Source organism: Piliocolobus tephrosceles, chromosome X (genome assembly GCF_002776525.5).
Source record: "Piliocolobus tephrosceles isolate RC106 chromosome X, ASM277652v3, whole genome shotgun sequence".
Lineage (NCBI taxonomy): Eukaryota > Metazoa > Chordata > Mammalia > Primates > Cercopithecidae > Piliocolobus > Piliocolobus tephrosceles.
The window spans coordinates 76766135-76791659 of record NC_045455.1 but is presented as its reverse complement, the minus strand read 5'-3'; the positions used below and the strand labels follow the sequence as shown (position 1 = coordinate 76791659).

Below are 25525 nucleotides of genomic sequence, written 5' to 3'. Positions count from 1 at the left end.
GTTTGCGTGTACTCCAGGCAAGAGGTCATTTTAGAACCTGAACTGAGGTGATAAGACATTGTTATGCCATTAACACAAGTAGGAAACTACAAGAAAAGGAGGGTTGGAAGCGAAGCTTTCAAAACACATTTTTATGGCCGGGCGCGATGGCTCACGCCTGTAATCCCAGCACTTTGGGAGGCTGAGGCGGGCGGATCACGAGGTCAGGAGATCGAGACCATCCTGGCTAACACGGTGAAACCCCGTCTCTACTAAAAATACAAAAAAATCAGCGGGGCATGGTGGCGGGCGCCTGTAGTCCCAGCTACTCGGGAGGCTGAGGCAGGAGAATGGCCTGAACCTGGGAGGTGGAGCTTGCAGTGAGTCGAGATCGCGCCACTGCAGTCCAGCCTGGGTGACAGAGCGAGACTCTGTCTCAAAAAAAAAAAAAAAAAAAAAAAAAACCACATATTTTAGTTTTTGTAAAAATCAGAAAATTAGTACTGGTGTTCTCATGGCTAGTACCATGAGAACCATTAGTACCATCTTCTCGTGGTGATACATGAATAGTACAAATAGCTGGGGATGACAGGAAGTTAATGTCATGGAACTATGCAGAGAGTTGTTGCACTTTTAATGAACCAATACTGTTTTTTCTAGCTGGATAATTTTGTAAACATTTGCAAAACTCTGTTCTTTTGTGTGCTTTTGTAGAAATGTGTATTTGTGAGAAAGCTGTGATTTACTGCAAGCGTCACATTTTAGCTTGGGGTGATATAGAGATGAAGAGAAAGCTAGGAGATGTGGTTGTTAGTATAAAAGCTATAGGTGAAAGAGCAGTTTAAGTTTTCTGAGAGATAAAAGTGTTGATAAATTTGAACAATTGTAAGCATCTTTCTTTAATGTATTACCACCTTTGCAAAATCAATACATTGACATTGGGTCACAGTTTTTGTTTCTTATTTAGCAGTCCTGTGTATCAGGCACAAATATATAGCAGTTCACTATATATTAGGAACAAAACACAGTCCATGCCCTCTGCAACCTATATAGTAATGGAGAAAGATTTAATAAATGAAAAATATAAAATTATGTTTTATCCCCAAATCAGGATTAATCGTGTACCCGTATAGTGATTCTTAAATTGTGTATGATATTTAAGTGAAAGTGAAATGTATGGATTGAAATGTATGGATTGAAATGTCAAGCTGTCTTATAATTCTTAGTAAAAATATTTTTTTCAAATATGTTTACATTTTGTTTGCTTATCAATAGAGAGCAGATCGTAAAACAATCTACAGAATTAGTCTGCAGAGCCTATGGTGAAGTGTATGCAGCTGTGATGAATCCAGTCAATGAATACAAAGATCCAGAGAACATTCTTCATCGATCGCCACAGCAAGTGCAGACGCTTCTTTCCTGATTATCTTATTTCATTGTGTTAGCAAAATATGACCTCCCTAAAACACTGAAGGTTACTTTTTATTCTTTGAATTTTTACTTTAAAATTTGGTAGTTACAGTTTTCTTTGTATCATGAGATTGTAAGTCCCGATAATTTTTTTTTTTGATCTCAGTAACATGGAAGTAAATAACATGTTGACCTGAGCTAGTATTGCTGTGTATCTACTCTAAATAAGATGCTCTATTTTTTTTGCTAGCCATCTCTCCAGCTCTCCAGATTTCACTGTATTCAGGAAGCATAAAGTAATATGAAAGGTTTGAAGAATGTTTTTTACAAGACTAGTAGTTCTAAATTAACAGCATATATAAAAAATTGGTCTAAATTTAAGAATTAGTATAAGGATATGACTTAATAAATGTCTCCTTACCTAAAGATTCATTTGCTTTCTTACTAATATGAGTAGGTATACTTAGTAGCTTTTCTCAACCTAGCCTATGTCTCTGTCCCCAAAATAGCTGCCCTTAAAGAGTTGTTAGAAGAGAGAAAAATAACAGTGAATTGTGCTTCTGGTGTATATGGCAGTGAATCTCCTTTCTGTTCTACTTTAGCATACTATATATATTTGACTGCATACATTTTTACACAATTTTAAATATACACTCAGCAATAATGAGAAAAAAAGGAGAGAGAAAAGTGATTTAAACAGGGTGGATTCCACTCTGTGGGAACCCTCAATGGAACTCAAGGTGGAACTCAGCCTTTCCAATGAACTCTAAACATGTAGACAGCCCGAGCTGTGTCTAAGGCTGGTGTTTAAAGATGGGTATTTGTCATACAATATGGGTCCTAAATCCAACCAACTACACATTTTATCTGGTGTTCAAACCAAGAAACAATGATCTACTCAAACACTGGAGAAAAATCTGCCAGAGGAGGGGTTGCCAGTTGGCGGTGTGTCTTATCTCCATGGTGTAACTGGACTCTGACTTTAGACCATTACCTATTAGGAAGATTCAAAATGACTGTATTTTTAAAGGAGTAAATCCCAGTGTGCCTGATTTGACATTCTTATCAGCAAAAAAACTTGATTTCTAGTAAATCTATAAAAAGGGGCAAGTCCCTACATTTCAAATGAGAAAACTGAAGCACAAAGAAAAAAATAACTAGTTTGAAATATTTTGAAAAGTAATAACATTAATATTTGTAGAAGATTATGTTGTATATAACAAATTAGTATTTATAGAATATGACCTATTTATCTGAAGTTTATAATTGTTTATACCTAATACAATTCTTTTTGGAGTAAGAATGATTATATAATCATTATCCATTTGGGTATAAATCTGTATTTTTAGTTTTTTTCCCTTTGATTAGTATGTGTTATATATAAAAGACAGAAAATAAAGTATAAATCAAGAACTTAATTTTAATATAATTTATTTCTACAGTGAAAGAAGATTGATACCTTGCCATGAGTAAATTCCTTTGTTTTATAGGGAAAAATTTATTGTGCTTTTCAGCTGGCTTTGTTTCAAATAAAATATTATAATATGTCTAGAGCAGCAATTATTGCAGCTATCCTGTAGATATACATCCTATTGATGTGTTTTTAGAAAATACACTAATAGAAAAGGAAGTACAACATAGGGTGAAACTGAGGTAATCAGTGAGACTTACAGGCGAAATGTGGTATGTGTAATCTTGAGAACTAAGGCAAAATCAAACATTGTAAGTAGTAATCCATTAATATAACACCTAAATTTGCCATTACTCCATAGTTTGCATTTTGAATTATTTTCATTTGGCATAAGTATCACCTAGAATATGCATGTCTGCCCTTCTTTCAGAGAGGAAGGGTGTTTGAATGCCAAAGCCCTTGTGTGGTTGAACTTTTCCATTTCTTTCTCTGTGCCTTCACTTGAGCAGGTGGATGTTACCTGAGGAAAAAGATGACACAAATGGACTGATTGACTTTACTCGGAATTCATGATTACAGTGTTCAAATGGGCACTGCTGTAGTTTGAATGTTTATGTTTCCCCCAAATTCATGTTGAAATCCTCACCCCTGAGGTGATGGTATTAGGAGGTGGATCCTTTGAGAGGTGATTAGGTTGTCAGGATAAAGCCCTCATGAATGGGATTAGTACCCTTACTCAGGCGGCTCAAGAGATCCCTGTCCCTTCTACCATGTCATGTTACAGTGAGAAGACAGCTGCCAATGAGGAAGCAGGCCCTCACTAGACACCAAATCTTTTAGTAATTTGATTTTGGGCTTTGCAGCCTCCAAAACTGGGAGAAATAAATGTCTGTTGTTTTTATCAGTTTATGGTATTTTGGTATATCAGTCTAAATGAACTAAGACAGACATTCAATATTGGTTTGTAAGTCTACTCTTAACTTTCCATGTTTCTAAAGGACTTTTTTCATCCACATTCTCATTTAATATCCTTCATAATTCACCAAGAATAGAAACTATTAATCTTCCTCATTTTCCTATTCTCAAACATCACACCCATCTCCTCTTCTTCCGCGTTTGGCACTTGAGATGTTATTTCTCTTTCTGCAACAGGATATTCCCTCCCTTATGCTCTGGCTGGCATCTCTCATCTTCTTATTAGAGCCTTCTCTCTCTGGGTTATCCCTTCATTTTGCTTCAGCAACAACTGGCCTCTCTCTAGGATTATTCTTAATGTCATACATAATGTCATAATGTTCATAATATTTTTTAATACTCTCTACTTCCCAGATCCTAACACCTCCATTTCTCTGCTTCCTTTCGTAGTTTAGACATGCTGTCACCTACTTCCTCATTTCTCATTCTGTCTTTAAAGTATCCCAATATAGTTTGAGTCTCTCACCACTACACCAAACCTAACCTGATAATCTTTTCATCAGTGCTGAATATTGTCAGATCCAGCAGATTCTTCTGTATCTCTACTTGTTGAACTCTCAGTGTCATTCCACACATTTCTGTTTGAAATTCTATCCTTTCCAGTCTTCCATGGCACCACTTTCTGCTAATTTTGCTCCCATTTCATTAGCCCAACCCCCTTTTGACCTTCTTCCCTGGCTCTTTTGCCTCTATATGATTTCTAAAAGTTGGCATACTCTAGGGCTTGATCCTGGATACTTTTTTTTTTTAGTCCTTCCTTTAGGGATTTATGACTTCAACCTATTCTATCCAGAATAATGTTAGCTTAAATGTCTTTAGATATATCCATAGGATGGAGTACAGCAGTGAGAAAATGAATGGTTTTCAAGTATATAATGTTGAGAAAGAAATCAGAATAATATAATGCCCTTTTATAGACTGTTTAATAAAGTATAAAAAATATACATAGATATACATGTGGTAAAGGTGTAAGGAAAATATAGGAAATGATTATTACAATTTAAGATTATGGAGACGGAAACACAGGATGTGTTGAAGTTACTGATAATGTTTTATTCTTATGCTAGGTTGTTAGTACTGTTAAATATTCTTTAAAATTTTTCATATATGTTACATAAACTTTTGTTCATATATTTTACAATTTTAAAAAATAGTTTAGAAATTTGCTTGGCATAAGATCTGGGCTACATTAGAACTCAGTATATGATAGCTATTTTTTTCATTAATCTTATTAAACGCATTTCTTAAGTATCTACTAGGTAGTAGGCTCTGTGATAAACATCAGAGTTTAAAAATATAACCAAATCAAGCCTACCTTAAAGGGAAAGAAATAAATTAACCTAATCAATAACCTTAAGAAACATAAAAGAAGAGCAAACTAAACCTAATGCAAGAAAAAGGAAATAATAAAGATTATAACAGAGACAAAATAGAGACTAGAAAAATGATATAGAAGATTAACAAAACCAAAAGTAAATTCTTTGAAAGGATAGAAACACTGACTAATCTTTAGCTGACTGAACAATAATAATATAAAAGACTCAAATTACTAAGTATGAAAGAGGGGACATTACTGAACTTACAAAATAAGGATAACAGAATGCTATTAATATATGCAAACAAGTGAAAGTGGACAAATGAAAAACACAAAGTACCAAAATCAACTCAAGAAGAAATATAAAATCTGGATAGACCTATAGCAACAAGATGGAGTGAGTAATCAAAAAACTCCCAACAACAACAAAGCCTAGTGAATTGCTTCACTGGGGAATACACTGGTGGTTTCACAGGTGAATTCTACTAGATGTCATTACTGGTGAATTCACTAGTGAATTCTACTAGACATTCAAAGAGGAATTAACGCTAATCAAATTATTCCCCAAAAAGAGGAGGGAACACACCCTAATGTGTTTATTCTACAAGGCTAATATTTGTTATTGGTACAACAAAGACAGGAAAGACATCACAAGAAGACTACAGACCAGTATCCCTAATGAAGATCTATGCAAACTGCTCAACAAAATACTAGCAAACAGAATCCAGCAATGTTTTAAAAAATTATATGCTGCAACCAAGTGAATTTATCTCCGGAATGTAAGGTCAACTGAATATATGAAAAGCAATTAATGTACTACATCATATTAATAAAAACAAAACAAAATACATGATCACCTCAGTGATTGTAGAAAAGGCATTTGATAAAAATCCAGCACCAGCTAGGCACAGTGACTCATGCCTCCCAGGTTGAATCTGTAGTGAGCTATGATTATGCCACTACACTCCAACCTAGGTGACAGAGTGAGACTTAAAAAAAAGAAACACCCTTTTATAAGTGAAAAAGGGGACTTCCTCAAACTGATGAAAGGAATCTATGAATAAACCCACAGCTAACATTATACTTAATGGTGAAAAACTGAAAGCGTTCTTCCTGAGATCATGAACAAGACATGGATACTCAACAGCTCTATTCCACATTGTACTTGATATTATAGCCGTAGCAATTAGATGAGAAAAAGAAACAAAAGGCACTTAGATTGAAAAGGAAGAAGTAAAACTATGTTGATTTATAGATGACATGGTTATATATATACATATATATGTATTTATGTATATACACATATACACAAAGTATCAAAAAATGTATATAACATCCTAAATAATCTTTCTAAAAAGCCCTGAAACTAGAACTAATAAGCTTAGCAACAGTGTAGGATACAAGATCACTGTGGAAGTATCTGTTGTATACAGTAGCAGTGAACAATCTGAACATTAAGCAAATTTCATTTACAGTAACACCAAACAGAATAAAATACTTAGGAATAAACTTAACCACCGAAGTGAAATACTTGTCTATTGGAAGCTACAAAATGCTGTTGTAAGAAATTAAAGATGGCCTAGAAAGACATCCTGTGTTCATGGATCAGAGGACTTATTACCATGACAATATCCCCCCCAAATTGATCTACAGATTAAATGCAATTCCTATCAAAGTTTCATCTGCCTGGTTTTTTTGTTTGTTTGTTTTGTTTTTTTTTGTTGTTGTTGTTGTTGTTTTTAAGAAATGGACAAGCTGATTCTGGAATTTATTTGTATATGTGGAGGACTATGGCCAACCCAGCTTGAAACTTCCCAATATCAAAATTTATTACAATGCTCCAGTTATCAAAGCAGTGGGGTAGTGGCATAAGAATAGACATATATTTCAATGGAATAAAATTTAAGAGTCCAGAAATAAACATATATATCTATGCTCAATTGATTTTTTTACAAGGCTTCCAAGACCATTCATTGGGGGAAAGAATTGTCTTTTCAGAAAATGGGGCTGTGACAACTGGAAATCTACAAAAATATGCAAAAATGAACTAAAAATAGATGGAAGATCTGAATATAAGAGCTAAAACTATAAATCTCCGGAAGAAAGTGTAGATGGCCTTATATTAGGTGACAGTTTCTTAAATATGACACCAAAAGTGCAAGCATGCAAAGAAAATATAATTTGGTTTTTATTAAAATTTTAAAATATATGCATTAAAGGACTCTATCAAGAAAGTGAAAAGACAACTCACCCAATGGTAGAAAATATTTGCAAGTTTTATATCTGACAAGAATCTGGTATCTAGAATATATATTCATCCCTTGGTATATGTGGTTGTATACCAAAATCTGCACATACTCGAGTCTTAAAAACTGGCCCTGTAGAATCCATGTATATGAAAAGCCATTCCTCCATATATGCAGGTTGCACACCTTACGAGTACTGTTTTTTTTTTTTTGTTTGTTTGCTTTGGTTGAAAAAAAAAATCCATGTGTAAGTGAACCCACACAGTTCAAACCCATATTGCTCAAGGATCAGCTGTGTATCCAAAATATAACTCTTACAATTCAGCAATAAAAAGACAGCCGAGGGCTGGCGTGGTGGTTCATGCCTGTAATCCCAGCACTTTGGGAGTCCAAGGTGGGCAGATTTTGAGGTCAAGAGATGGAGACCATACTGTCCAACATGGTGAAACCCCGTCTCTACTAAAAATACAAAAATTAGCCAGGTGTGGTGGCAGGTACCTGTAGTCCCAGCTACTCGGGAGGCTGAGGCAGGAGAATCACTTGAACCCAGGAGGCGGAGGTTTCAGTGAGCCAAGATTGCGCCACTGCACTTCAGCCTGGTGACAGAGCGAGACTCCTTCTCAAAAAAAAAAAAAAAAAAGACAACTGAGCTGGGCACGGTGGATCATGCCTGTGATCCCAGCACTAGGTGAGAAGATTGCTTGAGGCCAGGAATTCAAGAGTATCCTGGGAAACATAGCAAGACCCCATCTCTACAAAAAAAAATAATAATTTTGGGACATCAAGTTCTTCCTTGAAAAACAAAACAAAAGACAACTAAATTTTAAAGTGTGCGAAGTATTTGAATAGGTATTTAACCAAAGAAGATACACAGATAGCTAACCCTAACCCTAACATGAAAAAATGATCAACATCATTAGTCATTAGGGGAATGCAAGTCAGAATCACAATGAGATTCTACTTTGCACATACCAAGGTGACTATAATGTTAGTAATTTTAGAAGCTGGTATGATGTGGAGAACTTGGAAGTCCCATACGTTGCTGGTGGGGATGTAAAGTGGTACAGCTGATGTGGAAAACAGTTTAACAAGCGGTACCTCAAAAAGTTAAGTAGAGTTATGATATGACCTAGCATTTCTATGCCTAGGCTTTTACCCAAGATAATTGAAAATTTATGTCTGCACAAGACTTACATGAATATTCATAGCAGCATTTATAATAACTGAAAATTAGAAACAACTGAAATGTCCATCAGATAATGAATGGATAAACAAAATGTGATATATCTGTATAATGAAATATTATTCATTTATAAAAAGGAATGGACTACTGAAACATGCTTCAACATGGATGAATCTTGAAAACATTATTCTGATTAGAAGCCAAACACAAAAGGCTATATATAATTTGATTCCATTTTAATGAAATCTCCAGAATAGGCAAATCCACAGAGACATGAAAGTAGATTAGCAGTTTCCAGGGGATAGGGAGAGGAACTGATCAGGAAGAGACTGCTAACAGGTACTTTTTGGAGTGATAGAAATGTCCTGGAATTACACAGTATGATGGTTGCACAGCATTGAGTATACTAAAAGCCACTGGATTGTGCTCTTTTTAAAATGGTAAATTTTATGTTATATGAATTTTTCTCAAAGTAAATTGCAAATATAATGGAATTAAAACAGGCCAGTTCTCATGTCTTAATTGTGATCTTATTGTGGTTTTGTGATCTGATGGCCTCTTTTGAAAACTAGAAATTGAGGGATATTTTCCTTGAACCTGGCAATAGTACTGATATAAAATTGTCCAGTCTTGGAATATTTATCAGTTTTTTTATACACTATGGACTTTAAAATAAATATATAAGTGAAATGCAGAGTCATATAATAATACTGAATAATATTGAATACATATTTATTAAATATGCTGTTTAGATAATATTATAAATAGATAGGACTACATGTGGTTACTTTGGGACTATAATTGTATTAAGCACAATTACCTATCATCTTGAAATTGCATACTTACTTCATCTCTGAGAGAATGTGCTTTGGAAGATAGATAATATAATTATGTATTTTTGCAGGTCCAAATATGAAATTTCTATAAACTAGCTGAGAAATGAATGTAGTATTAATAATTAGATTAATAACAGCATATTAGTCTATCAAATCCAACTAACCTCAATACTAGTGAATGTTAAAAATAAAACTTTCTTAACACTGACAATTTAATAAGTAAAAATAAATGGTACTAAGCTTACAAAAATTAGCTGAATTGGGGAAATTGTTGATAGGGCCAAAAGTATTCATATGTTATATTTGCTTACTTTGAGGGGACATAGCATCTTTTGGCAAAGTGTTACATTATCGTGAATTTAACAGTGAAAGCCTGAGCCAGTCTAGGATTTCAAAGTTTATACCTTTGCTACCAGGAAATTAATTTACTTAAATATGTTCTTTGTTTCCATCAATGTCAACATCTGAAATTCCACTGGAGAAGTACTAGCTTTGGCCTACTAAAAGCAAAATGACAAGAAGCAAGAGTGCAAGCAAGCATCAAAAGTTGGGTCTCCTGTGTTGAGACTGCACTGAGTCTTTCTGGGGGTATCATCTACATAAGTCTAATTTTTGGGATTCAGGCAAGAGCTGGCCACTGTTGTGCTAGCTGGGCCTCCAGTGGAAAGTAAAATGATAATGAAGATTGAACTGAGGTAGAAAAATGAATTTACCTTAGAAGCTAAGTCTTAGAAAGGACACCAAAGATTTGATTAGTATTCCACATAGTTGCCATACATATTTAATTGCAGACTAGGAATTTTCCTTTCTTAAAACTATTAGATTCTTTTACAAACAAACATATAAGCAAGCCAAGCATTAAAAAGCCAAAAAGGTGCTGCTAAAAAAGAAAATAAACAACAAAAACAGAAAGAACATCTCAATGTACCCTGCCTTTATTCTAAATCTTACAAAAAAGAAAATAATTTCCCCACTGAGCTGAGTATTAATAGGTTAATATAATGGATTATATAATAACAAACCATAACAGAATTTGCATTTAACCCAAAAACGTGCAAACACACTACTTTGATTTACCAAAAGACTCTCTGCAAGTGGTAAATCATTAGCTCTGGTGTTGCTCTTTGTAACCTCAGGTCTCTGGGGATGGTGCAGAATTAGTATTGCTTTCTTCTTTCTGTGTGTGATAATGGTGGGGGAAGGCTAGTACCATCTCTGTCATATATCAAATTCTCATATGTGAATAAATGTATGTATTTTTACTGCACTCTTTTTATAGGTTTATTCATTCCTGCACCAACAACGAATGTCATTATTATAACTTTATAGTAAGTCTCAATATATGGCACAGTGCTTCATTTTCTTTTCTTCATCTAGAGTGCCTTAGCCATTCTTGGCTTTCTGCCATTCCACAAATAGCAATGTAAATTTGTCACTATAATAGAGAATCCACTTATATTTCTTCAACGGCTATTGGGAATATGGTTGGGATTACTTCAACTCTTATGTATCAATTTGGGGAGAATTGATATCTTTATAAGATTAAGCCAACTCACAGCATGTCAAAATTTCCCTATTAGGGTAGTTTTAATGTCCTTCAAAAACACTGTAATTTTCTTAATGTATATCTGAGAAAACTTTGGTGTTTATTCCTAAGAAACTTACAGTTCTTGTTAAGAGTGTAAATGATATCTATTCTTAAGTTACACTTACAATTCTTTGTTGCTATATGTAGAAATGGAATTGACTTCTATGTGCAGCAGTTGCAAACTGATATTCATATGCAGAAAGTGAAACTAGACCCCGAATGGATAAAAGACTTAAACATAAGACCTGAAAGTATGAAACTACTAGAAGAAAACATAGGGGAAACACTTCAGTACCCTGGCCTGGGTGAAGATTTTATGGAGAAAACCTCAAAAGCACAGGCAACAAAAGCAAAAATGGACAAATAAGATTATATCAAACTAAAAAGATTCAGCACAGTAAAAGAAATAATCAATAGAGTGAAGATACAACCTTCAGAAGATATTTGCAAACTATTCATCTGACAGCTGATTAATATTTAGAATATACAAGGACCTCAAACAACTGAGCAACAACAACAAAAATCCAATTTTAAAAAAGGGCAAAAGAGCCAAATAGACATCTCTCAAAACCAGACACAAGTGGCCAACAGGTATATGAAAAAAAAAAAAAAAAAAAAAAAAAAAAAACAAAACTCAGCACCACTAATCATCAGGGAAATGCAAACCAAAACCACAATGAGATATTATCTCATTTTGGCTACTATCAAAAAGAGAAAAAAATAACAAATGCTAACAAGAATGCACAGAAATGGGAATGCATATGCTGTTGTAAATTAGTCCAGCCACTATGGAAAACAGTATAGAGATTCCTCTAAAAACTAAAAATAGAACTACCATATGATCCAGCAATCTCACTACTGGGTATATCTAAAGGAAATTATGAATATGTTGAAGAGATATTTTATTTTTACTCCCATGTTTATTACAGCACTATTCACAATAGCCAAGATATGGAATCAACTTGTGTCCTTTAACAGATGAGTAAAGAAAATGTGGTATATATACACAGTGGAATACTATTTAGCCATTAAAAACATAACAAAATTATCTCATTTACACCAACATGGATAAGCTTGGAGGACATTGTATATTTAGTGAAATAAGCCAGGCACAGAAATATAAATACTGCATGTTCTCAGATGGAAGATAAAAACATTCATCTCATAGAATTAGAAAATAGAATAGTTGATACTAGAGGAAGGGACATGTAAGGAGATGGTGGGGATAGTCAGAGGTTGTTCAATGGATACAAAATTAAAGCTAAATAGTAGAAAAATTCTAGTGTTCTATAGCACTGTAGGGTGACTATAATTAACAACAGCCTATTATATATTTTCAAATAGCTAGAAGAGAAGATTTTGAATGTGTCTGACACAAATTATAAACATTCGAGGTGATGTATATGCTGATTACCCTGTTAGATCATTACACATGGATACATGTATCAAAAATCACACTGTACCCCATAAATAAGGTACAATTAAAAAATAAAGATGTGGAGTTGATTTTATATGTTGATTATAATAGATCCAGGCACCTTCGTAATATTATTTTCAGTGATTTTTCTTTGCGTTTTCTCTATATAGATCTATTTGAGACAAAATAAGAGTTTTGTTTTGTTTTTTTCTTTGAAGCCTATGTACCCTTTATTTCTTTTTCTTTTCTTTTATGCTGGCTAGAACCTCCAGCAGAATGTTAACTAATAGCTATGATAATGGTTACTTTTCTTAATTCAGCTTTCAGTATCTCACCATAAAGAATTATACTTGCTGTAAGTTTTCAGCAGATAATCTTTATCAGAGAGGAAGTTATTTTGTATTCTTACATGCTGTTATTAGTTATGAATGGATGTTGAATTTTATTAAACCACTTTCAGAATCTACTGAGATGATCACTTTGCTTTTCTCCTTTATTTGTTAATGTGATAAATGATATTTATAATTTTCCCGGCCTTAAATCACTCTTGCATTCCCAAAATAAGCCTAAGTTGATCGTGTTATTTTCCCTTTCTGTATAAATCACTGGATTTAGTTTTGTATGTTTTTGTATATTTAGTAGTGACCTTGCTAAATTTACTTATTAATTGTAAATTTTGTGGAAGGAGAGGAAGCTTTCAATTGTTTGTTAGATAGGTGTTTTGTAGATAGGCTTCATCAAATTAAGAAAATTCCTTTCTGTTCCTGGTGTGTCGTGATTATTTTAAAGAACAAATAAGTATTGAATTTGATCAGTTTTTTTTCTGTTTCTATTTAAAGATAGATACAGAAAAATGATAGAGAATTCACTTATATTTCTTCAACAACTGTTGGGAAAATGGTTGGTGTTACTTTGACTCTACGTATCAATTTGGGGAGAATTGATATCTGTGCCTCCCCCCTTTTATTTACTTAATATGGAGAATTTCAAACATCAGCCTTGCATTTCTGGAATAAACCCAGTGGTCATAATGTACTATCCTTTTTATATATCTTTTTATTTTATGTGATAACACTTCATTTAGGATTTTTGCATCTTTGTTCATGAGAAAGATTGCCCTGTAATTTTCCTTTCTTTAAAGGTCTTTGTCAGGTTTTGATAATATGATAATACTGGCCTCATAAAACAAATTGGGACATATTCTCTCTTTCTGTTATCTGGAAGAATGTAAGATTGTTGTTACTTCTTTCTTAAATATTTAGAAGCGTTTCAAGTAGAGCCAACTAAACCTGGAAATGCCTTTGTGAGAAGGTTTTTAATTAAAAATCCCATTTTCTAAATAGATGTAAAACTCTTTAGTTGTTCTATTTCTTCTTGTGTCAGTTTTGGTAAATTTTATTTTGCAAGGCATATGTCCATTTCATCTAAACATTTTTGTCATAATGTTCTCCTTACTATCATTTTACTTTTTTAAGGTCTGTAGACCTAATATTGGTAATTTGTGTTTTCTTTCTTTTTTTCTTGGGTAGTCTTGGAAGAATTATGGGTTTTATTTATCCTTTCAAAGAACCTATTTTTGACTTGGTTGATTTTTTTTTTTTATTGTATATTTGTTTTCTATTTCATTTATTTTTGCTCTGTATTTTTCCTTCCTTTTACTTTCTTGGTATTTTATTTTCTCCTCTTTTTCTCTTCTTGAAATGGAAGCTTATATTATTGATTTTCGGACCTTTTTCTGTTGTAATGTATTCATTTAAATATATTTAATGTGTTCATCTGTGTTTCTATCTAAGCACAGATTTAGCTATATCCATAAACTTTTGTATGTCATATTTTCATTACCTTTTACTTCAGAAATATTTGCTAATTTCCATTGTGATTTATTATTTGACTCACAGATTACTTAGAAATATACTTTCAAACATATGAATATTTTCTATTTTTTTATATTACTGATTTCAAGCTTAATTCCACTATAACCAGAAAATATATTCTGTGTATCAACCTTTTTATATTTATTCATACTTGCTTTATGGTCCAACATATCATTTGTTTTAGTAAATTGTCCTTTTTAGATTTAGAAATAATATGTTTTCTGTAGTATTGGGTGCAGTGCTCTGCATATGGTAAAAGGATAAATTTTGTTAATCTTGTTTAAATCATCTATAGCCTTTCTGATTTTTAATCTGCATGGTGTATCAGCTACTGAGAGATACTTGTTAAATACTTTATGATTGTGGACTTTCCTGTATTTTTCGTTTTGTCAGTTTTTGCTTTATATGTTTTTAGGCAATTTCTAGATATATAAATTCTATCTATTATGATTTCTTCTTTGAACTATGTGTTACTTAGAAGTATGTTATTTGCATTTTTGCTATTAAAGTTTTTAGCAAGGAAATGAGGCAATCAAAATTGTTCCTTAAAAAAGAATCGCTAAGAGACTTCCTTCTGCCATGCCCTCTGATATCTCTCTCTTTCTGTCTCCTATTCCACAGTTTATAAAAATAAACTGTAGACTTACCAATTAAGCCAATCACTGATACTTGAATTACTGGCAGTTCCAATTACTTGATCCCATGGTAAATTAAGCAAATCCTCACAGCATATTGAGGCCTTATTCATATTGTTCACTTATCCTTCTCTCCCAAACCCTGGATTGGGTGACTTGGATTCTATTGGTTCTGATTGATTTTTGAATACTAGCATATGACTTTAATCTCTGAAAAATCTAGATATCTCATATACTAGAAATAATCTTATTTCACTCACTGAAATGACCTTAATCCCAAAATGTGTTATGGTACTTAATCACATTAACAAGAATAAGCAAGTATGTCAGATTGATTTCCAGCTTTCGGCATTTCAAGATAAAATGTGAATCCTTTTTTTAACTGTATGTTGCAACTTTCCTTCTAGATGGTTTCTTGAACAAAATAGAGCAGTTTTCTTACTGGGTAGACATTCTGCTTTAAAAATTATTCATAATCTGGAGTCTAAAGTTAATGTAAAACTCTGAGTTTGATTTATATCCACTAGCCTCAAGGAAGGTTTCATAGAATTTTGGTGGTCGGCAAAGGAATTACTGGAATAAAAATATCACAGCTTCTGTGCTGTGTGCAGATACTTACTGAGTGTGATGAAGGAATTACTCTCTAACCGAGCACATATTCTGAGCAATTAGGCCAAGTGCCAAAACCATTAAGGCTCAAATGCCAAGTGCCTGTAGGGAGGGTTCTGTTACAGGATTTAGCAACCAACCCTTGGCTCACTTACCAGAGGGTGGCACTCCAGGCTTCCTGATAACTGTGCCAGCCTGGCTGAGACTCAGCAGCTGCCACCCAGCCACTTCTGGCTTCTGGACCCTCTCCCCAATACTGCCTCTGTCTCCACCCTTCTTGCCCATCTGCCCTCCATCTGCCTGTCAATTGAGCAGTAGCTACACAGTTGGGGACACCTTACATGTTGAGTCGCGACTCCCAGCTAACACATTGCATTCACCTTCCCTGTTCCTCCACCACCTACCAACACTTCTCCCGCTTGGCAGCTTGAAAGGAAAGGGTTGCCAATTTCTGTTGCATAACATTTCAGGGGCCTCCATTCAGAGGCTTCTGGAGTATCCTGGCACTCAAGGAAACTGGGCGTGGAGGTGGAGTAGGGAGAGCCACTCAGAGCATTCTGGGCATCCAGTCACCCCTGGCCCATTCCCAAAAAAACCTGGGGGAACAAGAGTAGCCTTTGTAACTCCAAATTTCATCAAGATGAGCTGAAATCTGGTTCTGTCATTTCCCCATCCTACCCCATCCCATACTATTCCCTCGTAACCCCAAAACCAGAGCAGTGGAATATCTTAACAATGTAACTTTTATCTAGAACTGAGGCTCTTTATTTGTTAGAACTAAGCATTTGGTCCAAGATTTTCTAATTCTTTCTGTGGGAACTTGAATCAGCACCCCCTCCCCAAGCTCCCACAGAAGAAGCAGATGGGGATCTTGGCAAGGTTTGGAAGTCCAGGACTTGGACAGGTTGAGAGTTCTATTTGCCAGGCTGAATTGCTTGTAATTAAAAAGCTTATCCTCCTACTTTTTTGCACTTCTGAACTTATCTGAAGAATCAACAGAGTATTTAATCATGCATAGAAACAAATCTGTGCATAGAAGTGAAAATCTGCATTTAAAGGCAGGCGCTTACCAGCAGATATGAGTCACATAAGCTGGTTAGGGTGAATTTAAGCTCTCTCATGTTGACTTGACGTTTCTTGTTTTAAAGTGTGATGGGGTATGATCAGCTTTTTGTGTACAGGTTAGGGCTGGGGTATGGAACCCTCTACCCGCTTCCTTCTCTATTTGCTTCCTTCATCTCCTTGCCTAAGCTATGCCTACAATAAGTACTCTGCATATTTTGGGTCTTGTTAGTGACACTTACTGACACCAGATTGTTAACGTTTATCTGCTTTCTACAATAGAAAATAAAATAACTCATTAGTCTTGACATTTTAATGTGTGAGGGTTTTGAGACAAAAATTAATTTTGCTCCTTCCGGACTAAGTTGTGCTAATTGCCAGATTGTACTCATGTTAGGAAATTGAGAACAAAGTGAAGCATGACCACTTGAGGCTCTTGGGATACTGAGAGTTCTAGGTTATTGTCAGAAATTACTGATTTTTTCTTGAAAATATTTTAAAGGAGGTAAGTAGGTGGCATTTTTCTCCCTTCAGGAGTTCTTACAGGGGGCACTGATGATTTTCAGAATGGAGTGGAGGTGGCAGTGGCAGGAAGCATTGTAGTTTATGTACCACATGTCAGCAAAGAAGAGCATTCTCTCTGTGTGTGTTAATGGTGGGAGCATTTACTAAATCTAACCAAAGCCTGATTGTGTTCAAACTTTCAGGGAAGGAGCAGAAGATGTTACTTGTATGGGCTCTCTTAGAGGGTGATAAAGACTTCTGTGGCTGCTTGGAAGTATTTCACCCCTGCAGTCATGCTCCTGTCACTCAGGCCAACAGCCTCAAATCCAGCTGTGAATCTGCCATGAAGGCAACTAGACATGAAAAGTCCCAATTTTACAGCTTGCTCTGGTAGCCATGCCAAGGTGAACTAGAGACAGCAAAGGGATAGAAAAGTATTCCTAACCTGGAGCTTTGATTTTAAAAATGGAGACCCGCTGGCAAAAGATGAAACTTGGTTACATTTAGTCGGTCCCAACTCTGAGCTGTCATTGCACAAGAGCAGCCACAAACCGGGGGTTTCCACACGCTGTCCATTAGGAACCAGGGTCTCTTCTATCTAGGTGGCACTGCCAGGCATTCTCAGATCTTACCCGCTCACATTCATTTATGTAACTTCTCTTTCTTGCAGTTTAACACACATGTCTGTCTGTCTCTTTCACACTCACACACAATGAGATTTAGTAACCCATTTTAATGAGGCAATTATATTTTAACTCTTATTGTGTCCAATTATGCACTCTTTTAAATTGCCTCAGCTGGAGTGCTCTGGTGTTGATATCTCACTGGCACTTACTTGCTGGTCCCTAGGGACCAGCTGGGCAGCTGAGCCCTGAACACTGCCACTCCTCCTGGCCCCTACTGCCACTCCACAGGTGGCTTAGCGCTGCCACAGGGCAGGGACAATTGCAATTTCCTGGCCCACCCAGAGGAGCTCTTGATTGCTGTGTGGGTGGCCTAGATCTTTCTCATCTGCTTTGCTTTACCGGCAGGATGGTTTATCCAGGGCTAAGAGCCCCAGGTAGTCCTCTAGCTTGAAGGGGCCAGAAAAACAAGCCTGGGTAATCATAGCCATGCCCTTGATCTGATGTTTTTTCTTTTTAGTCATCTAGGCTTTAGGTTCCTGGGGGTGGGAATGAGAAGCAGAGACTCCCAATACACTCATCTTCACACTACCTTTGCAGTCAAGTCTCAGTGGTAACTTTTAAGAAGAAAGTTGTAATTATGTGATATCTGTTTCATTTAGAATAATATATAATACTATTATATTTTAGCCACAAAGCAGGCACCTATAGACTTCACTACTCAACTTAATAACTGGAATGTTTCACATACTCTTGTATCTACCTGTGCATATGTATCCCACTCCCTGCCTACCATCAGAGGCAAGCATTTGCTTGAATTTTGTCCTTTCACTTGATTTTTTTAAGGTTTTATCACATACGTATGTATCCCTATTCATTATTTTTTAGTTTTGCATATTAAGGTAATATTATTCTGTAGGTAGCCCTTCTGTAATGTTTTTTCCCCAGTTAACATAATGTTAAGATTCATCTCTGCACCTCTGTGGAGTTGTAGTTCATTTATCTTCACTGCTGTATAATCCACTGTGACAAGTTAGTCACCCTCCTGTCAACAGAATGTCTGAGCTTTTCTAAAGTCTTTTGTTTCTTTAGCATTGTGAACAATGCTTCCATAACATTCCTATGTACACATACTAGTGTAATGCATGAGAATTTCCCTACCTTGGAGTGAAATTTCTAGGTTACAGAATATGAGAATGTTCAAGATTATAAGAGAGTGCCAAATTGTTTTTCAGAGTGGTTGAACTAACTTATAGTTTCTCCAGCTAGGCAGTTGCAGTTTTCCAGATTTCCACCATGTTCTGTGTCCAATGCAAGATTAAGAGTACATTTAGAAATGAATGCCAGCTGTTGGCTGTGAGACCTTGGAAAAATTACTTGCCCTCTCTAAGCCTGTTTTCTCGTCTGCAAAGGTAGGAATTATAAATTGCATTAAGGTATAGGTTTATTGTGAGAACTAAAATAATCTGTGCAAAGCCAAATGATCTAGTACAGAGCTAGATAGACAATAGTGTCCAACAATTATTAGAAATTATTAGTTTATGTTAAAACTGAAGTTAAGAGTAGAGGGAAATAGTTGAATACAGTACTGCTATAGTCTGAAGGTTTCTGTCCCCCCTGAAATTCATATGTTGAAACATAACCCCCAAGGTAATGGTATTAAGAGAGTGGGGTCTTTGGTTGATGATTAGGTCATGTGGCTGGATCCCTCGTAAGGGTTTTGTGCCCTTATAAAATGGGCATGAGAGAGCTTGTTTGCCTCTTCCATCGTGTGAAAGGTCTCATCTTTGAAGCAGAGAGCAAGCCCTCACCAGACTCTGAATCTGCTGATGCCTTTGATCTTGGACTTCCCAGCGCCTAGAACTGTGAGCAATACATTTCTATTCATAAATTACCCAGTCTAAGGTATTTTGTTAAGCAGCCTGAACTAACTAAAACAAGTAGCTAACATCTGGCAGTCATGCTGTTGAACTCTTTACCTTATAGTAGCATACACAATTTAAATCTGTCCTGCAAAGAAAATTAGAAATCAGTATCAGAAAGTAAAAATATTCTCTGGTTCATATCACAAGTGGCAGGCAGTTTGGTAATTTATCTAATTAACACCCACAACTACTACTATTGTCTTACACATATTAGTTGGGTTTTCTTTTTGGGCTCCAGTGGAATGCCACTGACCTCAGCACTCCAGGAGACAACACATGTCACACGAAGACGCCCTCACATTGACAGAGGTGTCCTTAGCAACAGCTAACAGGGATGCTAAGAGCATCCAACATTTCCACAGAGCCTTCACAAAGCACATTGATGTATGGCCTCTCATTGGCCTCCTCACTGAGGTCCTCAAAGTTACATGTTATTTCTCATTCCATTTTTACAGATAAAGCAGCAACAGTAAGAGACAATTAAGTATTTGTCTTATATGACAGAAGCTGGACTGAAACCCAGGTCTTCTGTCACTGGATCCAATTTTTTTTTCCACTGCCTCACCCTGCCCCCTGTATTATGCTCCATAGTACATGTTTATCGTGTTTATTCATTTTTCCTTTCATTGCTATTTAATTTAATCCATTTGATTAAAAAGATAAAGAAATCCATTTGTGTTTCCAGAGGTAGCTATAGCCATTAGTCAGAAATACTGAACAAAGTTCACTGTCGAATTTGCTTTAAGAGGAATGGTGCAAGAATTAATTGTGAAAGGCTTATTTGAAATGAAAAAGGCCTAAGATCATGGGCTTTCATTTCTCCCAATCAAGTTTTAATTACTGAAAAGTTTAGTAACAACTGAAGCGTGTAGTTACCACACTCTTTATTGCCAAGAGGTTTTTTTCAAAAGAATTTCCACTGCCTCATTGCCTTCTCTTCTTGTTTCTACAAGACCTCACTTGATAACATTAATTGTCTTTTTAGTGTTCACTTTCATTAAAGAAAATCCTACATTCTCTGGGGCTCAAGCATTAGCTGCTCCTCATTAGCTGCTCCTCATGTCATGTAAGTAGCTGCAGATCAGGTCCATGCAGACACGTGTGGCACTGCTGAGCACTGCCACCCCCTCCCACATCAGCAGGAAGAAAGCCTGCCACTGCTTAGGGTCATTCCATACAAGGCTAATGGGCAGGGCCACCAATTCCCAACAACTTAGGGCCTGTCCTCTGCGTATCACTCAGCAGGTAACACATCCAGCCATCTTTCTGGCTTGTTTCCCACGGGTACTGAAAGGCATTTGCTGTGTTTAAGTCATCCTGTAAGATTTCTAAGCACTTCTTTGTCCATCGTCTCCACACTAGACAAGAATAGCCAGGTGTGTGTCCCAGAGACACCTGGATGGAGTTGTAGTGAGGGGGAACTGGTGGCTCACCCCCTGCCCAGGGCTCCCCAGGGAGACCGGGCCCTGCTGCTTGATCTTTACCGTAAGCTTTGTGACTGGACTCTGGAGTCAGAGTCAAGGAAGTGCCTTGGCACAGGAGGACGGTCCTCTGCAGGACAGTCATGGTTCCATCTGTCATTTGGGCTGATGCCTTGGCAAAGTACATTTAACTCTACTGGCCTTTTCTTACTTGCCTGAGGAAGATAATACAAATATGTAGTCTACCCACCTCACCAAATTGTTTTGAGCATCCCCGAAAGTAATAACTTGAAAGCTTAATCATATGAAGTAACTGAAAAGCACATATGATCGTATGGTTATTAAAAATGGCCATGGTCCTATCTCGTCCCCCTGCCTGATTCACTTTTTCATTTATCCATTTATCCATTCAACACCTTTCTAATGCCTGCCAGGTTCCTGGCACTATTCTTGGTGCTGGGGGAAAAGCACTGAGCAAGATACATATCTTCCAAGGGTACAAGGTAGGGGTGAGAAGGCTGAAGCCTGGCACAGAGTAGAAATAAAACTGCCGCTGTCTCATTCAAAAACTGCCTTCCAAATTAAGTGCAAAGGCCTCGGCCTCCTTTCCAGGTCTTCCCCAGCAAGGCCCTGTCCTGCTGCTCCAGTTCTGGTGCTGCTCCTCACAACAAGCTAGGTGTAATTAGAACCCAGAACATGTATCAGAAGATATGTGTTCTCTGAACACATCTTGTGTTTCACCTCTGCTCACATTGTTTCCTGAAATGTCTTCCCTTGCTGCAGTTTTGCTTAAACTCTTACAATAGTTTATCAGAGTTTTCCTGATTTCTTCTCCTGACCCACTGATGCCTCTCCTACCTCTGAGCCTCCAGAATATATTGTACCTGCTTCACATCAAAATTCTTTGCCTATTTTATTCAATAAACATCTCTTGAGTCCTATCATGTGCCAGGCATTTGACTCAGCACAAAGCATTCTATGTTAAGCCAAACAGACATGATTCCTGCCCTCAGGGAGCTTGTAATCTTTATTTCTTCAGCTCTCCATTGTTTGAGGGTAGGGGGCTGGAGCTTTCTCATCTTTGTGTTCTTTACAGGACACCAGCATCTGAACATCAGTTGAATTGACTTGGTCTTTTAAAGTTAGAGAAGCTGTCAGTAAACACCTGACGTAGGCTTTCCTAAAGTTCCCTGGCACCATGGAGTCACATCACTTATCATCTGTTTCCTGGCCTAGGGGCTCTTCTCAGACTCCCTGTAGCTGGCCTGAGAGCTCAGTTCTTGACCTCTTAAGGATGGTCCAGGTAGCCAAGTACTTGATTTTCCTTATGGTATCTTTAGGAAACAGACATCCTTCTTCCAATTACCTTGGGCTCTCTTGCCCCCATTGAGGAACTGAAGGCTTTTACAGAACCTCGAAATGTTCCAGCCAGAGGCTCCAGTTGCAGAGCAGTTGCTAGCTGGTGAAGACCTGCCCTCCTGCCACTGTCTGTGGGGACTATTTTCTTTTGGAACATTTGCCATTTTGGATCACCAATTTGGGGTCAGGAGCTTTGTATATTTTATGTCTCCTAACATCAAACTAACAAGGTAGACGTGGGTCCCCCTGTTTATTAGTCGAGAATCAGAAGGGCCTTAGAGATGGAGGGACTTGCCCCAGTGGCACAGCAAGATCAAAGCCATTTCTATCCACCCCCTGCTCCTCTTACCTCTCCACCTTCCCTCCATCCTAATGCCAGGAAGGGAAAAATAGCCCATCTGTCTTCAAGGCAGCCAGAGGGAGGAGGTGCCTTCCAAGGGTGCAGGCCATTTGGGGTATTTACAAACACATTTATTGGGAAGAGGCTTAGGCCTAAATGGAAGCCACAATAGGCACTTTCCAAATCAACTTTCATGGTAGTGTGAGGGGAAAGATCTTTACATGATCTTAAGCACTGGAGATTGTCTATTTCTGATACTTCTGACAAAGAGAAAGATAATTTATGCCATTTTTACATGTTTACACTAACAACCAAACAGGCAGGGATACCATAATTCTCAATTATTAGAAACTGATTATGTTTCTACCTCTGTTTCAATTAGAACAAGAGGAAAACAAAAGCCCTGAACTGAAGAGTGAATGATTTTAGATTGGCAGCACCCATTTAGTAAAAGAGCTGGGCCACTGTCACTTAGGAGTTACTCTATTTAGAGAGAATAGTCACTGGAATGTAGAAACCCTGTCCCAGCCTGACTCCCATCAGGATTCTTTTAAAGCTAGTAGTTTTGTGGAAATAGGTTATTTTTTATGACTTAAGTTCTGTCCACCTCATAATCAGCTTCTTATTGCTTAAAAGTCAATGCATTCCCTAGAATAAGAAATGCTGTGGATAGCACATGTAAAACCTATCATGGTGTACTCTAACTGGTCCAGATGGAAATGAAAATTACAAACCTATTGACATTTTTGCTTTTTTTCCCCCTAATCATGTCTAAATACTGACTGAAATAAACCTAGAAATTAATCATAAAAGAGAATGTGAAGGTTGGCAGACATTTGGTTAGAAATCCATAGGAGTGTGTGGTGTGGGCTGACTGTACAGGCTTCGAAACTGCCCCACAGTCACAGATCAGGATGGTCAAATTGCAGGAAATGACCGGCTGACTGCTTCCCTGACTATATTTAAGGGGCAAATGAGGGCATGCTATTTATAGGATGCTCATCAATAAGCTCCAAGTTCATAGCTGCCAAAGGAAACCTTAATCTTGACTTTCAAAGTCTTCCACATTATTATTTCCCAAACCGCATATCATTTTAAAACTTTGTGAAGGTAATATACATTTTGAAGGCTTCTTTTTGCCAGTGAAAAATCATTTTTTCCCCAAATTGTTAAGCCAGTTGTTTCTGGTGTTTACAGAAGAATATAAGATACTTATTAAATGTTGTTTTAGAAAACAAATTTGAGAACTGTATTTAGTATTTGGTACAACTGATGCTCAAAAACTCTTTGGTGGTGTTGGATATTTAAAAATTTCTTTTCACTTCTATAGACTTTTATGCTGGTTCTTTTGTAAGTCTTCTTGTTTATAATTTTATCAGTAGTTTGGAGCAGAATTTTAAATATTTTTACATCTAAGTAGTTCACAAAGATGGAAAAAAATGTCTTTTTTGTTGTTGTTTTTGTTTTCTTTTTTAAGACAGAGTCTTGCTCTGTCACTGAGGCTGGAGTGCAGTGGTGCCATCTCGGCTCACTGCAACCTCCACCTCCCAGTTTTAAGCAATTCTTCTGCCTCAGCCTCCCGAGTAGTTGGGACTACAAGTACACACCACCACGCCAAGGTAATTTTTGTTATTTTTAGTAGAGACAGGGTTTCACCATATTGGCCCAGCACGTCTCAAAATCCTGACCTCATGATCCACCTGCCTCAGCCTCCCAAAGTGCTGGGATTACAGTTGTGAGCCACCGCTGGCCAGAAAAAAATTTCAAAGTTTATATTTTCACACCGTTGCAAAATCACTGTGATTATATTCAGAAAATTCTGAGAGATTGTAAATTTATTATTAATAGTTGCATTAAATAGGCTATAAAAATGCAAAGCTACAAAAATGACAATGAAATATCAACATTCAGACAGGGGAATGGGCATTTCCATTGCTCATTGCTCTCCCAGCCTTGGAGGAAGTTCTGCTTTTGCTGGGAGGCTGTCAGGCATCATGGGTGGGTGGGAGCCCCTCTCTGGGCTGGCTGAGGCTGGAGCCTCCTCCCTCTCTGCTTGCCGGGAGGTGTGGAAGGAGAGGCGTGGGCGGGAACCGGGGCTGCACAGTGCGCTGGCGGGCCAGTGCGAGTTCCAGCGGGCACGGGTGCGGGCTCCGTGGGCCCTGCACAGGGAGCAGCCAGCCGGCACCGCCAGCCCAGGGCAATGAGGGGCTTAGCACCCAGGCCAGCAGCTGCAGAGGTTGCACCAGGTCCCCCAGCAGTGCCAGCTAGCTGGCGCTGCACTCAAATTCTCGCCAGGTTTAGCTGCTTCCCCGCGGGGCAGAGCTTGGGACCTGCAGCCTGCCATGTCTGAGCTTCCCCTGCGGTGGGCTCCCGCGGGGCCTGAGCCTCCCGGAGGGGCGCCGCCCCTTGCTTCGTGGTGCCTGTTCCCATCGACAGCCCAAGGGCTGAGGAGTGCAGGCGCCGCTCGGGACTGGTGGGCAGCTCTGCCTGCAGCCCCGGTGCAGGATCCACTGGGTGAAGCCAGCTGGGCTCCTGAACTGGATGGGGACTTGGAGAACTTTTATACATAGCCGGAGGATTGTCTGTACACCAGTCAGCACTCTGTGTCTAGCTCAGGGTTTGTGAATACACCAGTTGGTACTCTGTATCTAGCTAACCTAGTGGAGATTTGGAGGACTAGCACTCTGTGACTCTGTGTCTAGCTCAAGGATTGTAAATGCACCAGTCAGCACTCTGTGTCTAGCTCAAAGTTTGTAAATACACCAATCAGCACTCTGTGTCTAGCTCAAGGTTTGTGAATACACCAATTGGTA

General features: G+C 37.4%; 1 protein-coding gene across 4 annotated transcripts in view; it reads left to right on the top strand.

Annotated features, from left to right (window-relative positions):
* COG6 (component of oligomeric golgi complex 6) overlaps positions 1-25525 on the top strand; it is a 129346-nt gene that overhangs the window by 95819 nt on the left and 8002 nt on the right. The window contains exon 19 of one of the 4 annotated variants that reach the window (XM_023208875.1): positions 1255-2935. The exons of the other annotated variants lie outside the window; for them this stretch is intronic. Within the exon in view, the coding sequence (XP_023064643.1) occupies positions 1255-1402 (148 nt within the window). The 3' untranslated portion in view covers positions 1403-2935. Of the gene's footprint in view, positions 1-1254; positions 2936-25525 lie in introns of those variants that run through there. 4 annotated transcript variants of the gene reach the window in all.